The sequence below is a fragment of the Haliotis cracherodii genome, unplaced genomic scaffold (genome assembly GCF_022045235.1).
Source record: "Haliotis cracherodii isolate W230 unplaced genomic scaffold, xgHalCrac1.p SCAF_11, whole genome shotgun sequence".
NCBI lineage: Eukaryota > Metazoa > Mollusca > Gastropoda > Lepetellida > Haliotidae > Haliotis > Haliotis cracherodii.
The window spans coordinates 37,101,861-37,119,603 of record NW_027266266.1 but is presented as its reverse complement, the minus strand read 5'-3'; the positions used below and the strand labels follow the sequence as shown (position 1 = coordinate 37,119,603).

At 42.2% G+C, this 17,743-nt stretch overlaps 1 protein-coding gene and 1 pseudogene across 1 annotated transcript in view; both read right to left on the bottom strand.

The window, feature by feature from the left end:
• Window positions 1-15,900, bottom strand: part of LOC139456456 (notchless protein homolog 1-like) — a 52,853-nt gene extending 36,953 nt beyond the window's left edge. Inside the window, exons 1-9 of the mRNA XM_071238182.1 lie at window positions 15,802-15,900; window positions 14,891-15,065; window positions 14,408-14,628; window positions 14,081-14,160; window positions 10,873-10,949; window positions 9,555-9,652; window positions 7,982-8,018; window positions 7,401-7,556; window positions 6,253-6,388 (exon numbers count right to left, since the gene is read on the bottom strand). Of these exons, the coding sequence (XP_071094283.1) occupies window positions 6,253-6,388; window positions 7,401-7,556; window positions 7,982-8,018; window positions 9,555-9,652; window positions 10,873-10,949; window positions 14,081-14,160; window positions 14,408-14,628; window positions 14,891-15,065; window positions 15,802-15,806 (985 nt within the window). The 5' untranslated portion in view covers window positions 15,807-15,900. The remainder of the gene's footprint in view (window positions 1-6,252; window positions 6,389-7,400; window positions 7,557-7,981; window positions 8,019-9,554; window positions 9,653-10,872; window positions 10,950-14,080; window positions 14,161-14,407; window positions 14,629-14,890; window positions 15,066-15,801) is intronic.
• On the bottom strand, window positions 4,247-5,148 carry LOC139455979 (uncharacterized; annotated as a pseudogene).
• Window positions 15,901-17,743: the final 1,843 nt, after the last annotated feature.

The window sequence follows — 17,743 nt, the reverse complement described above, 5'->3', positions numbered from 1 at the left end:
CTTGGTTGACCAGTTGTGTTGATCAATGCTCATGATATCAATCACTGGACTGTCTGGTCCATACTCTTATTTATACAGACTGCCATCATATAGATGTTATATTGCTGAGTTGCGGCATTAAACAACAAACAAACAAACAAATCCATACATTGCTTTTATGATGTCACACAGCCCATTGTGACACAAAAGATATGACATCACAGTTGGATATACATGAACGCCAAATGTCAAGCCCTGTAATTCACAAAAACGTGAAATACACTTCCCCAGTCGATATATATCATGTTTCAGTCCAAGACGTATTGCCACATGCACCACATCGGGTTGGAGGACTTGCTCCGACACAACGAGTGTGTGAGTTTAACGTGCTTGTCACAGTATGCCAGTGATATCGCGGCGTGTCAGCTTAATGTGGGAGGCAAGCCTGAGGTGATGCAGGTCTCAGACGTTTACCACTTTGGTGGAACCCACGAGTATGGGAATGGTGCTGATAAACCTAGAAACAATTGGGGCAAACCGAAATTCCAAACCACGATCATAGATTTTTGGCGTTCCCAAGGGACGCAACTCAGCAGAGCAAATTGTGGCAGCTTAGACGACTAGGCCACCCGTGTCCCCTCTGACTCAATTAAACATGGATGGAAACCCAATGTTCAAGCTTAATAGAGTGAGTGAGTGAGTGAGTGAGTGAGTGAGTGAGTGAGTGAGTGTGTTGGGTTTAACGCCGCTTTTAACAGTATTCCAGTTATATCACGGCGTGTCAGCTTAATGTGGGAGGAAAGCCCGAAGTGATGCAGGTCTCCGAGTTTTACCACTTCGGTGAAACCCACGAGCACGGGAAAGGTGCTGACAAACCTAGAAACATAGAAACACCGGGATTCGAACCCACAATCATAGGTTTCTCAACTCAGCACAGCGAATTGCAGCGCCTTAGACAACCCGTGCCCCCAACTGAATCAACAAACAGCTTCAATGGCTTCACTATTCCAACACGGAAAACAAGATATGTTTGGATTGTGAAATTTTTTATATGTAATCTTTTTTGTTCACACTATACGTAAATACCAAGCGTCAGAACAGTCAAATATGGTTCATTAATTATCATAAGCTAACACTAATGATTTACAGACACATTTAACTTTGATCAGTGTACAGTTATTTTCACTTGAGGGTTGTACATATTATATATTGGCTTGTTTTTGCCACACTGAACTGGACATTCTAAACATTCTTGTTCTTTGATTAAACTGGGTTTTTTCTGAGTCAATGAGCAGCATATCGGTGTATCGGGGGATCACAAGTTTTTACTTCTCGATACATGTATTCATCACAGTCCAACACTTAGTAAAAAATATTGATTCTTTACTTCAGTGTTTGCTTTAATAACTGTCACAATAAACACTAATTAGTAGTGAAAATTAGTAATGAAAACATAAGTATTTTCATCCATTGTTCCATACTTGAAACTGCCAACTGTAAATCATCAGTGTGCCAGGTATTTTGACGTTCACAGATTAGAGCAATCGTAAGTATCGTGATATGTATCGGTTCATGAGCAAAGTATCTTGATACGTATCCGATCATGAGCAAAGTATCGTGATAGGTATCCGATCATGAGCAAAGTATGGTGATACGTATCCGATCATGAGCAAAGTATCGTGATATGTATCGGATCGTGAGCGAAGTATTGTGATACGTATCGGATGTAAGCCAAGTATCGTGATATGTATCGGATGTAAGCCAAGTATCGTGATATGTATCGGATCGTAAGCCAAGTATTGTGATACATATCGGATCGTGAGCCAAGTATTGTGATACGTATCGGATGTAAACAAAGTATCGTGATACGTTTCGGATCGTGAGCCAAGTATCGTGATATGTATCGGATTGTGAGCCAAGTATCGTGATACGTATTGGATCGTGAGCCAAGTATCGTGATATGTATCGGATTGTGAGCCAAGTATCATGATACGTATCGGATCGTGAGCCAAGTATCGTGATATGTATCGGATCGTGAGCCAAGTATCGTGATACGTATCGGATCGTGAGCCAAGTATCGTGATATGTATCGGATCGTGAGCCAAGTATAGTGATACGTATTGGATCGTGAGCCAAGTATCGTGATACATCGGATCGGATCGCACAGTTGGTGTAAAATCCCAGCCCTAGTATCTACACTGCATAAGGAAATATTCCAGCAATATAGCGATGGGGTATTATACATGCACCACATTACAAGTTCACATTGTACTCCTATTGGGCATCAAACCAAGTCTCACCATGACAAGATAATGAATCAACTAACAGGCTAGCTGACCATCCACACGTTCTCGGATGTGTCCATTGAAAAACAAAACGATTACTTATCTGATGAACAAATATTTCAAATGACTTTGAATGACTTTGAATTAACCTATCAACTTTGATATCACTGTTTGTTTGTTTGTTTGTTTGTTGTTGTTTAACACTGCATTCAGCAATATTCAAACTGTATGACGGCAGTCTGTAAATAAATGAGTCTGGACCACACAATCCTGTGATTGACATCATGAGCATCGATCTACTCAACTGGGATAAAATTACCTGCATCAACCAAGTCAGTGTGCCTGACCACCCAAGATCCCATAAGTCACCTCTTACGACAAGCACAGTCGCCTCTCGGTTGATGAAGACCTATGCTACCCTGGATCTTCACAGGGAGTATGTCACGGTGTAGGAAACTTCTTGGATGTACTGAGGACAACTGATGTACATAACACAATAATTACAACTAATACAAGACATCTTATTGGCCGTCTGTCTGGTATTACGACCTGTAAAGTGTGTATATAACATGTTTATATAGTAACATCACAACTACACTCAGCATAATATTATGTTACACACAGAGAGGGTGATAGTTACTGTTTGGCTTTGACATAAATGACATGGAAATTGAAGTATGTGTCTTACACAAGCGTGTACATAATTATCAGCTTGGTGGGAGTAATGCACTTCATGTTTGATATCAACTGTGTGGGTTGGTCACTCTGATTACGATGTCTCTCCATGTGTTTTTAACCCAAGTACATATCTCAACGTTGATAAGACCATTGTCACAGCGGTGTTTGTCAAACTACAAATGTAGGTACATGTACATGTAGATTTGTACAAGATAAGGGTCACAATGAAAGTTGTTCATAAATCAAATATCCATGTTAAAAAGAACAAGAAAAAAGCGTTATTATTATCCCCTGCAATGGGGCACATTACAATTTTGTTTGTTCAGATAGCAGTGAATATAGACCGATCAGGATGGGAAGGTAACTCCAGGAAATATATTTATGCAGTGTTAGAAACTAAAAGTTTTAGACCACTTGCCATTATAATGATAACATATAGCAAAACCTTTAAAAAGGGGAAATTTCTACTACTCCTTCTGATACCTTATATTGGGCAGTTTGGCAAGGACTATAGGACTAGTGCCAAATTTTGATGCGGTTACAGCATCTATTTTTTAAGTCAGTCTTGAAAAGTTCACTGGAACTGTTTGTGAATGGCCTAATTGCAAGCACGAAAAAAGTTACAAAATTCATTGCATGGAAGTAGGCTGGTTCGGATGCCACTTGTAAATTGTGGTTTGTGGTATACACATGGTTGGTTTGTTGTTTAACGCTGTACTCAGCAGTATTCCAGCTATATTATTGATATCGTGAGCATAGATCCACACATTTGGGATCGATGACATGCATCAACCAAGTCAGCGAGTCTGACCACTTGATCCCGTTTGTCGCCACTTACGACAAGCATAGTCGCCTTTTACAGCAAGCGTGGGCGTCTGAAGACCTATTCTACCCCGGATTTTCAAGGATTGGTATATACATGGACAATTTGCATTTTAACCACAGGAGATGATAACAAACTTTTGTACTGTAGTGTATACAATGAGGTTCTGTGTGTTTTTTGTTTGTTGTTTTATGCTCCACTCAGCAATATTCCAGCAAATAATCATTGATATTATGATCACCAATCCATGACATCGGGGTACAATGACATGCAATAAACCAGTTCATTAAGTAGCCTCAACAATGACAGATTGCTGTGGTTGCCCAAACAGACTAAATATTAGTCTTGATGTTCGTAAATAATAAATATTTGCAGATGACAAGATGTGGCAGTCTGCATTACAGTCATTGTGAGTTCGAAACCTCCTGGCAACATGTTTTACATGGCCTTGGGTGCAGATCTTGGTGGAAGTAGCAAATATTCAAACGTGTTCAAAGTGAACACGGGAGACGTCAAGGGCGTGTAGCTCACAGACCCAAGCTGCAGCAGCGAAGGCAAGGAGAAACGTCGTCTTCGTAGATCGTAAAAAGAAGAAAAGTGGAGTGGTTGGAAGGGAGCCGTCCGAAGAGCCTTATGATGAAAGCTCACACAGCGGTCTAAACTTGGCTTTCTGGTCTTCAAGCATAAGGAGCGTAGCAAGGCCTGGTGGTCGGGAATTTTCGTCATTCTCCGATCATCCAGGATGGCAAGAACAGAGTTGATGACGACCAAGTATGTGGAGAGCCTTTCAACCGACATGTGCTGCACAAATACAGAAGGAACTCAGCCAGGAACTGCGGTGACGCTGTCATCAGATCCTGGTGTTTGTGTGAGCAGAATACCTGGAACGAGCACCATTTATCATCATACAGTACCCGTGTAGATGGATGGTGGGCTGAAGCAATTGCCTTGGCCGCTCTAGCCTCATAGCCCTTGGCTCCTTGGCCTTTCTGCAGATGTGCCAAGCGTGCAGATGAAACCGTGCGGGGTTCGAGTGAGGCAACCGAATGAGTGGGTGGAACAGAAGGTTGGGCAAGGTTTCGGAGGTCGACAAACCGACTTCTGCCCAGCCACCAAAGTGCGACCAAAATCAGTGTCAGGTTCCGTGTGGCCTGGATCTTTGGAAGAACCCTTGGGAGGAGAACTGGTGGCGGAAAAGCATAAGTGTTTAATCCTTCCCAGGGAACACTGAGGGCTTCGACTGCCACTGTTGCCGGATCCGGCACCGGTGAAATGTAAGTCGACAGCTGGCAGTTCTGAGATGTGGAGAACATAACATATTGATGTTTGGGGAGTTCGATCGTTTAGCAGATCCTGGTGAAGACTTCTGGGTGGAGCTGCCATTCGGTGGGAGCCACCTTGTGCAGCCTCAACAGAGTGACTGCCAGAACATTCTGGCAGCCTGAGATGTGTTGAACAATCAATTGCAGGTCTAATCTGTCCACCAGGTCGAAAGAACCAGGTGGTCTGGTTTAGCAGGGACTGGAGAGTGGAGAGTACCCTGACTACTCAGACACCACACCACGGGGATGTTGTCCTGGGACACCTGGGTCAACTGGGCATGAGGGAGAGTGCTCTGCCAGTGAGAGACAGCCAGGATAGGAGCTGTTGTTACTGTGACAATGGAGCACAGCCCTGCAACTGTCTGTGTCTCCGAGTGACCTCCCCAACCCTGTTTGGATGCGTTGACGACCGCCTGCTGGTAATGGGTACCATTGAAAAGGAACCTGAGGAGCAGCCAGTCGTTGGGGTGGATGGGCACATGAGGGAAGACATCCTGGATGACAAGGCTGATCGGGGAAATCGCCGGCATTGATTCTTGAGCAGCCTAAACGTCATCATCCGGAAGTAAGGAGGACGTTCCAGGTAACGCCGATTGAAAATGAAAAGGATGTGGATCATGAGCAGTTTGGTGGCGCTCTTCTTGGGGACCAGAAACATGGGGGATTAAAATTCCAGGGTCTGAACTGGGTCTCACACAACCTCTATTGCCTCTTGCGCGGCAGGGTGTTGATGTGTCGCAACTGGTGATATTGGTGTGGTGAATATGCATCTGCCATCAGAGTGGACATCAGAGGAGGATGTAGTGCCAATGGGAGCTGGTATCCCTGACGGAGAACAGAATGTTCCTCTAGTATGATTAATTTTTCTAAAACTGGCCCAATCTCCCACTCATGAGTGTGTGGTGACCAGAATGACTGGGGGTGGGAGGTCCCGGGCGCCGGGGGCACAGCTGCTGTCGATGTAGATGGCAGGGGAAACGGAAAAGCCAGGCCTGTAACAGCCATCACCGGAGACTGTATGCACATTGCTGACTCTGACCAGGGTTCAAACAAGCCAAAGATCTTACGACAAGCATAGTCACCTTTTACAGCAAGCATGGATTAGTGCACATGTACTGTGGAGAAACAAACTGGTGATAACTTCTGATAACATGGCTTCCCCTACCTGATTCTGTGACGTCTCTGTGGACCAGTTTGGCATCTTTTGGGTCGAAGGCTCCTGTCCGGATGACATAGTCAGTGCTCAAGGCCATTGTGTTCACCCAGTGACTGTGACCTTGCAGTGTACGACACAGCACTCCCTGCAACATGGGACATCGTATACAACACCCACGAGGACATCTTATACAACACCCACGAGGACATCCTATACAACACTCACGAGGACATCCTGTACAACATCCACGAGGACATCCTATACAACACCCACGAGGACATCCTATACAACACTCACGAGGACATCCTATACAACACCCACGAGGACATCCTATACAACACTCACGAGGACATCCTATACAACACCCACGAGGACATCCTATACAACACCTACGAGGACATCCTATACAACACCCACGAGGACATCCTATACAACACCCACGAGGACATCCTATACAACACCCATGAGGACATCCTATACAACACCCACGAGGACATCCTATACAACACCCACGAGGACATCCTATACAACACCCACGAGGACATCCTATACAAGAACACACATAACAGACTTTGTACAAAACATGTAACATTTCCCTCATATGATGAATATGTCCTGCACAAGCATTCTGTACAAATCACAGTCCAAGGGAGACAACTCTGAGAACTGGCCATATTTAACAGGCAGAAATTAACCACCTTCACCTGAATCCCATTGCTACTGCTACTGCTACTGCTACTACTACTGCTACTGCCACTGCTTCTTCAACATCTACTACAGCAGCAGCAGCAACTAGAGGAAACGATAAGAGAAAATGTTTGACTGTGCAGGAAATTGTGTCTAGTGTTTGCAGCTGTTGGCTTGATGCAAGCTTCACCAGATTCCATCATCTTTGTAAATACCCACAGAGAATCTCAACCAGTTAGTGCACTGGGGTTACAACTGCCAACTCTAGCTTCAGAAGCCACAAATTTACGAAGTGCATGTCAAAACAGTTATATATCACCCCTAAAATAACAAAAACTCAAAACTCAAAACTTTTTCTACTTTTTTTTAGGTTACTTTCGAACACCTGCAATAGTGCAAACTAAAATGTCTTAGTAATGATGACCACATGAAATAGTATTGAACATGGTGCTACAGACAAAATGACTCACATCGGCGGCTCTCCACACCTTGACTGTGCGGTCCTGTGACGCGGTGTAGAGAAGGTCCGTGCCCCCCCACTTGACACATGACACAGACTGCAGGTGCCCGGACAGTGTCAGGTGGGTGTGGCCGAGCACTGTGTCCCAGATCCTCACCGTGCCATCCTGGCAGACAAACAAACCATCAGGAGAACATCAATATACCTACTGTAATTCATTACTTTCAAACATATTACTTACATTGATAAAACATATTTCTGAGAATAAAATCAGTCATTAAAGTCTTCCTTTAGAGACAATGCTCAAATGTCTGGAACATGTTTACAGAATATGTCTAGACTTTGAAAACGAAAAATTGTCTAAAAGTGATTAGCTTTATCATGAACTAGTAGACTGTGAAAACTTTATAACATTTGAGCCAGTAGAGAGAGTGACGTTTGAACAACGCGACTCAAACTTGCCAGGACTCCTAAATTTCATCTTTTGAATCATACTAATTATTGTTTGCTTTTTTTTTCATAAGATGACACAAACATGTTCAGCTCTGCTGCTTCTATTCTAAATCTGATATAACCTTGACCTTGACTTACCTTGGACGAACTAGCCAAATAGCGACATTCTGGATCTCTGTAACAGAAAACAAAAGATATGTTCAAGCCCTTTCTTAAGATGATTGTGCTAGACCACCTCTGTGGTCTAGTGTTGGAGTGTCCACCTGAAGAACGGAAGGTCGGGAGTTTGATCCCAGGCCGTGTCGTGCCAAAAGACGTTAAACGATGGTACTTGTTACTCTGTCTGGCGCGCGGCATTAAGGGGCTAAAACAAGGACTGGTCCGAGTCAATAAACTGGGTCTGAGTGGGGTAATCATGTTAAACTGCGGCATGGTATCTAAGTGGGCTAGCACTATAAAATCAGCCTTTGGTATAACTGGACCTTCCGCTCTCCAGGCGTAGGCTCTACCACTAGACCACCGAGACATACAACTGATTTACAAAGGGATCATCTGCAGGTGTATCTTCCGAGCAATATTCTGTTTACACACAAACATGCTGCATTAGATGTCATACAAGAGCCCATATCAAACATAATTTGCAACCTCATACTATACAAATACTTATCCTTGGCAAGGTCAATATACGCAAACAAGGATCCAACACGAGGTGGTCTGGCCGAACGAGGCCTCCATTCAGACCACATCAGGCACCGGTCCTCGGGGCCTTGTTTTCCATATTGACCTTGTCAAGAGTAATCATTCCTTTTGTTGTACTTAATTTCACATTGAAGATTACTAGTTTCCTCTATTTCATAGTAAAATGTTACTACAGTAAACTACGTTTATAATGAACACCCTAAAAACAAACTGACCGATATGACGAACTTATTTCTTAGTCCAGGCCATTTGCTGTATATATGCTTATATGCTTATATGCTTATGAACTATGGTTATTACGAACTAAAATAAGTGGTCCCTTTGAGTTTGTTGAAACCATACTTTACTGTACCATATGCCATCTTGTTTTTTAGCAGACAAGCATAAACATTTATCACGTGGCAGGTCCAGACTAATCATCTGACGAGTCATTATTCAAGGTCAGTGTCAGTGACATGATTTGGGCTTCTACATTGAAATGTATTGGTTCGTAAGGTGAGTGGGTGAATGAGTGAGTTTGTTGTTTGACGCCGCACTCAGTGGTCTGTAAATAATCGAGTCTGGATCAGACAATCCAGTGATTGACATCATGAGAATCGATCCATGCCATTCAGATCGATGACATGCATCAATGAAGTCAGTGAGTCTGACCACCCGATCCCGTTAGTCGCCTCTTACGACAAGCATAGTCGCCTTTTACAGCAAACATGGGTTGCTGAAGACCTATTCTACCCGGATGTTCAAAGGTCTCACCATGTGGTACAGATTAACAGATCTTAAAAAGAGGTATAACAATGTATAATGATGACCGTATGCACTTCACAAGACCAACCAAACAAAAAACACAGAAGGGAAACAAATTGATGGGTATTCATCAAATATATTTCTGTTCGAACACAGTAAGATTAAACACAAGATTCTCCATGTTCTAAAATTTGGCACTGAAAAATAGCTAAATATTTGCATATGCCATGTGCCATGAAACACACATGACAATGTCGGGCTTACTCACAGATGAAGTGGTTTCCATGACAACCATGTGATCCACTGCTTGTGTCCGGTCAGTGTTCGGCCAATCTGGTTCCCTGTGTTGGGATCCCACACACAAATCTGAACAAAGGAAACAAGCATGAGAAACACCATCTTCCGCAACCATCGTGTGACGGCATTAAATACACGAAAAAGATAGTAACCTTGAAAAAATATTGATGGACTCTGACACCCCATCAAATTCTGTACCAACTGTAAAAATATATGCATACAAACGTTTCTAAACAAGCAAAGATGAATCCTTAGTAAGTCTATTCATCCATGCCAGATTCCAATCACATATTCAAGGGTACTACGCTCTACTTGGTGTCAATTATCAATGGAGGCAGGTATTGATAAACCAAGTGCCCTTGGCAGAAAAAGGAAAGAAAACGTAATTTGGTTTGAAATCGTGACTTTCTTAAAAGTCCTTATTACCTTGAATTCAGGGGTATTTGAATATTAAATGAAAAACTGAACATTAAAGCCCCTTCTTGTTTATTGGTCCTGTTGTCAGAGAGAGGCAAGTCACCTCTGTAGAGGACATTAGCACCTCATTAGTTAGTACTAATGTAACATAGCTTGGCAATTTGTCGGTTCCAGATCAGGACTTTGACAGTCACTTGCTTCCGACTTGGGAACGAATGTCAGCCTCAGAGCAGATCTAGATACGTACATGCAAGGTTTAGCTATTGTTCCCTGTGTGAAACTGATACATTGTAATTACCGAATTAACTGTTTCTCAGATTAAAATACATAATAAAAATTCATCATGTTGACTTGGTTAGCAGTGTTTGTTTGTTTGTTTGTTGTTTAACGCCGCACTCAGCAATATTCCAGCTATATGATGGCGGTCTGTAAAATAATCGAGTCTGGACCAGACAATCAAGTGATTGACATCATGAGCATAGATCCACGTAATTGATTGTCAGTAGGGGTGTCTGAACTACTTGAATCTCATTGTCTAACCTCCCTGTCAACAAGGTTAAATGCTCATGGCGATACAATATTAGCAAAGCTTGCAAAATTAGAACAGGCACAGATTTACACATCATGTGAAGATATATGCCTTAGGTTGAAAAGTAAACATGGATTTCAGTGATATCCCTGCATGTGAGCTCAATGTGGGAGGAAAAACCCACAGGTGCAGCTTTGGTGCTGTCAAACCTTTGAACACAAGCAGAGCCAACCTGGGATTTAAACCCATGATCAGAGGTCTCTGGCTCCTCTAAGGGACACAACTCTGCACAACCCTTGCAACATGGGAGGGAAGAGGATAGAAGTGGGGGATGTGCTAATACCTGACTATTCTTGCATCCTGAAGCCAACTTGTTCCCATCCGGAGACCAGGCTATACAAAGAATCCAGTGTCTGTGACCTGGCAAAAAGCAGAGTCAGTGCTAATTGAAAATTGTATTGGCAAGAGGCAGAGCGCCAGGCAGGCTGTGTATTTGTGTAACATACACAAAATATATCACCATTACCCAATCAGTGTTTGAAACAACTTTAAAACCCAACAAGACAGTCAGGCAGGTGACCTATAAATGTTGCCTACCCATCTTCCAAGTTACCTACCCACATTCAGACAATATAAATATTGAAAAATCACGAAAATTAAGAGACAGATCTTGTCTTGCTTCTGTTCAATTAACACAAACAATTACTTGAGAATTTACAAGAAGTCATAATAAAACTGAATACGTGAGTTAAAATTTAATGTCACATGGGCAGTATTTCAGCCATATCGTGACGGAATATGTAAGTAGTCTTAAAATTATCTCCCAGACAGTCAGGCAGGTGGAGAAAAACTTCATGCATCATGACTGTCACAAAATTACCAGACACACGAAGTCGGCAGGCCTAGGCAGGCAGCCAGTTACTACACTATACCCAATTACTTTTGACTTGTTTGCATACAAATACACATGAATGTATTTAATAGCCTAACATTATTACAACTCTGCACAATTTCCCAATGCATTCTTTTCAAACACAGCTGGCTTCTTGAATCACTGATAGTAATCTTGACATGGAATTTATATACAACATTTTTATATTGTATAAATGGGACAATATTATTAGCGGGAGATAAAAATAAAAACAAACATTTTTAGGTTTAATTCATTTCTTTTCCAGCTGCTTTTCAGTAGGGGCGACAGGCAGTGAAAAGAAAAATTAAAAAGGTGTGGCCTAAGACATGTATATTGCTGTTTATGTGACATGTTACACCCTTGCGTCAACATTCCAACACATATGAATTACTAGATAGAGAATCTCACCCTTGTGTCTTTTGATATCAAATATATCAACACGAGTTGACAAAAGTGGGAAAACTCCGAGGCTTGCCGAGGGTTTTTTCCACTTTTATCAACGAGTGTTGATATATTTGATGTCAAAAGAGTCAAGGGTGAGATTTTATTTATCATCCAACATCATTCTTCCAACTTTTTCAGTTTGTAGACAGGAATAATCAGTGTCTTAAGTGTAAAAAGTACTGCTAACAGCTTCAGTAGCAGAGCCATTAGTGATGTCATTTGATTGTGACATTGTGGTAACCAATGACGTCACAATGGTCTGCAAAGCATTGTGATGCAATTTCAATGCAGCGACATCTACAGTGTAGATATCGCTTGATTTCACCCAAGCGATATCTCCTGTGGGAACCAGTCTTGGATGATAATGACTAGAAACAACATTTGAAGTAAAATTATTTAAAAATGTGTCAACTCATTAGTAAAAATACCCAAAAGACTGGACCTATGGGAGGAAACATCTGCTAACTACCCAAAGATTCTATCAATACCAGTACCGAATGTGAATGACTTGTGAGTAAACACTCAAATAAATAATCTCCAACAGTCCTCCACTGCTAGCTTTCTTAACAATTGGACTGGAGAGTCTCTGACAGACCTACACTCTACCCACCTATACAAGTAAACTGGGGAGTCTCTGACAGACCTATACTCTACCCACCTATACAAGTAAACTGGAGAGTCTCTGACAGACCTACACTCTACCCACCTATACAAGTAAACTGGGGAGTCTCTGACAGACCTATACTCTACCCACCTATACAAGTAAACTGGGGTGTCTCTGACAGACCTACACTCTACCCACCTGTACAAGTAAACCTGGGAGTCTCTGACAGATCTACACTCTACCCACCTATACAAGTAAACTGGGGAGTCTCTGACAGTACTACACTCTACCCACCTATACAAGTAAACTGGGGAGTCTCTGACAGACCTACACTCTACCCACCTATACAAGTAAATTGGGGAGTCTCCGACAGACCTACACTCTACCCACCTGTACAAGTAAACTGGAGAGTCTCTGACAGACCTACACTCTACCCACCTGTACAAGTAAACTGGAGAGTCTCCGACAGACCTACACTCTACCCACCTGTACAAGTAAACTGGAGAGTCTCTGACAGACCTACACTCTACCCACCTATACAAGTAAACTGGGGAGTCTCTGACAGACCTACACTCTACCCACCTATACAAGTAAACTGGGGAGTCTCTGACAGACCTACACTCTACCCACCTGTACAAGTAAACTGGGGAATCTCTGACAGACCTACATTCTACCCACCTGTACAAGTAAACCTGGGAGTCTCTGACAGTCCTACACTCTACCCACCTATACAAGTAAACTGGGGAGTCTCTGACAGTACTACACTCTACCCACCTATACAAGTAAACTGGGGAGTCTCTGACAGACCTACACTCTACCCACCTATACAAGTAAATTGGGGAGTCTCCGACAGACCTACACTCTACCCACCTGTACAAGTAAACTGGAGAGTCTCTGACAGACCTACACTCTACCCACCTGTACAAGTAAACTGGAGAGTCTCCGACAGACCTACACTCTACCCACCTGTACAAGTAAACTGGAGAGTCTCTGACAGACCTACACTCTACCCACCTATACAAGTAAACTGGGGAGTCTCTGACAGACCTACACTCTACCCACCTATACAAGTAAACTGGGGAGTCTCTGACAGACCTACACTCTACCCACCTGTACAAGTAAACTGGGGAATCTCTGACAGACCTACATTCTACCCACCTGTACAAGTAAACCTGGGAGTCTCTGACAGTCCTACACTCTACCTACCTTTACAAGTAAACTGGAGAGTCTCTGACAGACCTACACTCTACCCACCTATACAAGTAAACTGGGGAGTCTCTGGGAGACCTACACTCTACCTACCTGTACAAGTAAACTGGGGAGTCTCTGGGAGACTAACACTCTACCCACCTATACAAGTAAACTGAGGAGTCTCTGACAGTCCTACACTCTACCTACCTATACAAGTAAACTGAGGAGTCTCTGACAGTCCTACACTCTACCCACCTATACAAGTAAACTGGGGAGTCTCTGACAGTCCTACACTCTACCTACCTATACAAGTAAACTGAGGAGTCTCTGACAGTCCTACACTCTACCCACCTATACAAGTAAACTGGGGAGTCTCTGACAGTCCTAAACTCTACCTACCTTTACATGTGAACTGGGGAGTCTCTGTACTGACGTCCCAAAACCGGACTGTAGTGTCACCAGATCCACTTGCAAGGTGCCTGAAATAAATGGACAACTGTGTGACCCCTGCCTCTACAGCTCAATGAAGAGTAAAAGGTCACAAGCTTACAGACCTAGCAGTTATGGAGGAGTCAGTCTAAGTGACCATTGTGACTCAGTGAGGATATTGAGTTAATAACTGAACAACTGGCAGATATATAAGCTACAATTGAACAGCAAAAATGACGACTTATGTATTTGGATGATATTTCGAACCAAATCTGTGACTCATATATAGATACACACCTTCCGTCTGGACTAAAGGCTACTGCTATCACAGCATCTGCATGGCCCTCTATTGTGCTGGTGCAGCGCGTGACAGCTCGCACTCGGAATACAGCTTGGGGCTGATACACAATATCAAGCACTTGTTCTGAAGAGGTCACTTCGACCTTCTGTAGGGTTTTCTCAAGGCTTTCCTGAATCTCTGTCTCATTGACAAAGAATGAATATGGCGTGCTTTCATCCTGCAAAAAAAAAATGATGTACCATTAGCTACCAAGGTTACATCAGTAATGAACCAATTTTATTATTCATAATTAATTCAGAGATTTATCAGCATAATTGCCAATTTGAGTTAAAACCGTTAGTAAGCAATGAACTTGTATCACGATTTAGCAGGTATTTCACGAGATCAGCTGTTGGTTTATGTTGAGATTTTGTCACCTGCAACAAAACTTAGTGTGAGCTGTGTACTCTTACTTCAAATGGATGAAATATGGCACTCACTTTCTGGAGGATGGCACTGCATACTAGTTTGAGCTTGTCAACGGTGATATCAACCGGCAAGTCAAACGGATTTCCTGCCACCTCTCCCGTCTCGCTCTTGAACTGGGCCAGCACGCGCTTCCCCACCTCCTCCTCCTCTGTATGGGGAGTTACCTCCCCATTTCCCATGCCAGTGCTGTAACACAATAAATTACTTGTTGATACAAACATGTAGGTAACATTGATATACTACTCAAAAAACGTTAATGAACAACTGATTCTTTCATCATGTTCATATACTTTAGTTAATTTGGTATGTCATATGACATATTAACCACAGTAACATGAAGAAATAGTGAGTGAGTGAGTATGTTTTTACGCCGCTTTTAGCAATATTCCAGCAATAATACGGCTGGGGAAACCAGAAATGGGCTTCACACATTGTACCCATGTCGGGAATCGAACCAGGGTGAATGCTTTACCCACTATAGCTAGGCTACCCGACCGCCCCAATATGAATGAATAAGGTGGTCCTTATCGTTTATTGAGTAGTATAGTATGACTCTATATTATGGCAATATCGATAAATCTTGTGATCGCAACCCCTGTCGACTGTTTACTTAGACAACTCAAAGCACGTATTTCACCGCTTGATCGAATACAGGACTCGTTACGTTATGTCACAGCTACTTGTAAGTGTACACGTTAACTTTTTTATTACAGTTTCTGGAATATTTTAAAGTGGAATTACCCCTACCTCCATTTGAAACTGACAAGAAACGAATACACGTTTTATTGAAGTTATGCCCCTTATATAGCTGTATGCTTTTAATTTTATATTTTAGTAACTTATCAGTGTTACTTGGAGCAAGCTTCCTGGAAATTGATACTCAAACAAGTATATTTGATTGACACACACAATATAGTATCACCTCATTTCACTGTTGTTTGTTTCAAACGAAGATATAATCCCAAATAGTCTGATAAAATTGAAACGTCAACACGTGTGTTTGCAATGTTTTGATCGTCACCACGTGCTTCCGCCTACGGGAGACATTATTTACATGAAGAGGCATTCGTTCATATTTGAAAATAACCACTTCACTTTTCATTAAAGAAATGTTCTTCGGGGCTTACTAGTTATAACACAATACATTTTCTTTTGACATAATTACATAAAGGACCAACTAATCGTAACTTTTGATAAACAGTCTCTCCAATTTCATTCGCAATAACTTCCCTTTCAAGGGAACTTACTCTTAATATAAAGTCCGATGATAAAATAAATTAAGCGCTCGTAAAATATATGACATTTACTGACTGATGCAAGTCTGACACCTGTCTGCTGTACACTTAGTGGTCACTGTGGTGTCACATTTATATCATTCTAAAAGTGTAACTATATAATAGGACGTGTTGTTTTTTAACTTATTTTAAGAAATTATCACAAAATACTCTTTTCAGAGACCATATATATAAATACAACATGGACACATTGAGAACTACATTTATTATGCCTGGATGTGTGTTACTGGTCCTGTCATTCATACCGGTTGTAAGTGGCAAGTTTTCATTTTGACATGCCATGTGCATTAAACATACCAGATAGCGTAAACTTTTCGGCATGATAAATTCGTTATGGAGTCTTTAGTTGCACTAAACGGCGTCATATTAGGTTAGCTCATGCCTCGCCCAATATGTTTCTGCTCACCTAATATGACAAAGTATGCTGCAGGTAAAGACACCATAACTAATAATATTGTCTCTAATTTTCAGGAAAACTACGAACCTAAATTATTTATTATTTACAATTTTGTAAATCAGTAGTAATTAAAATCCAAGTGAAATTATTATCAACACTAATAATTTAGCAATGCTCATTGTCTATTGTTTCCCCACGTATTCAACAGATGCGACTTAACAATAAATGCAATCTTCGTGTTTACCTGATCACCGGCATAACTTGTGGGGCTCGAGGTTCTCTACTTCGAGCCCAGCAACGTTGAAGACTTCCGCCTTCCCGTGCTTTCGTGCATAGTACTTGCACAGGTGCTCCAGGGAGTCGAATGTGTAGAGGGACGCACCCCCACGCCCGCCCCATCCACGTCCGTTGTTGCTGTGGGAGTCAAAGACGCACGGGCGGCCAGCTGGGTCCTTGATGACGGCTGTGGAGAAGACCCCGACTGTAACGAGGCAGCCGTCGGCTTTGGTCTCATAGCATTCCTCTATAGCTGTTTGAAGCGACATGCCGCTCATGTCCTTGAGGTTCTCCTTCTGTTTATCGGTTTGGGGCATCACCAGTCCATGGCAGTACTTGGTAGGCTGCACCCTGGTCATAGAGATAAGCCACCCGTCATGTAATACATGGGGGAATCAGGGGAGGGTAACCCCAAAATTGGGTCTCTAGGGAAGGGTAATAGACATGGACACATATTTGGTTGAAAAAAATGTACAAGGATGTTGGGTCTTCAAAAATTATGACAAGCATTAGGGGAGGGTCATTATTTTCAGTACATATTTAGCGCATGATAAAACCTCTGACCAACCCGTCTTGTAATAAATGACTGGTCAATACACGAAAACTCTTATTAGTGCAGTTATGGTGTTGTAGGAACTGTACACACAAGTTGATTCAATACTGGTGGAGCTGTACTACTCCTAAAGAAGCATGTCGATCACCGACCCTTGGATTTAGTCCAAAACCTGCTCCGAAGCCGATATTCGGCTCCCAAATCAGCAGAATATGTCAGTAAAATTTAACAAATTTGAATTTTTAAAAATCCAAATCATGTTAATATTTAGTTATAACAAATATATGGCTTTGTGAAGATGACTTTTCACCGATATGAAGAGGAAGAGATATTATTGTTTTAA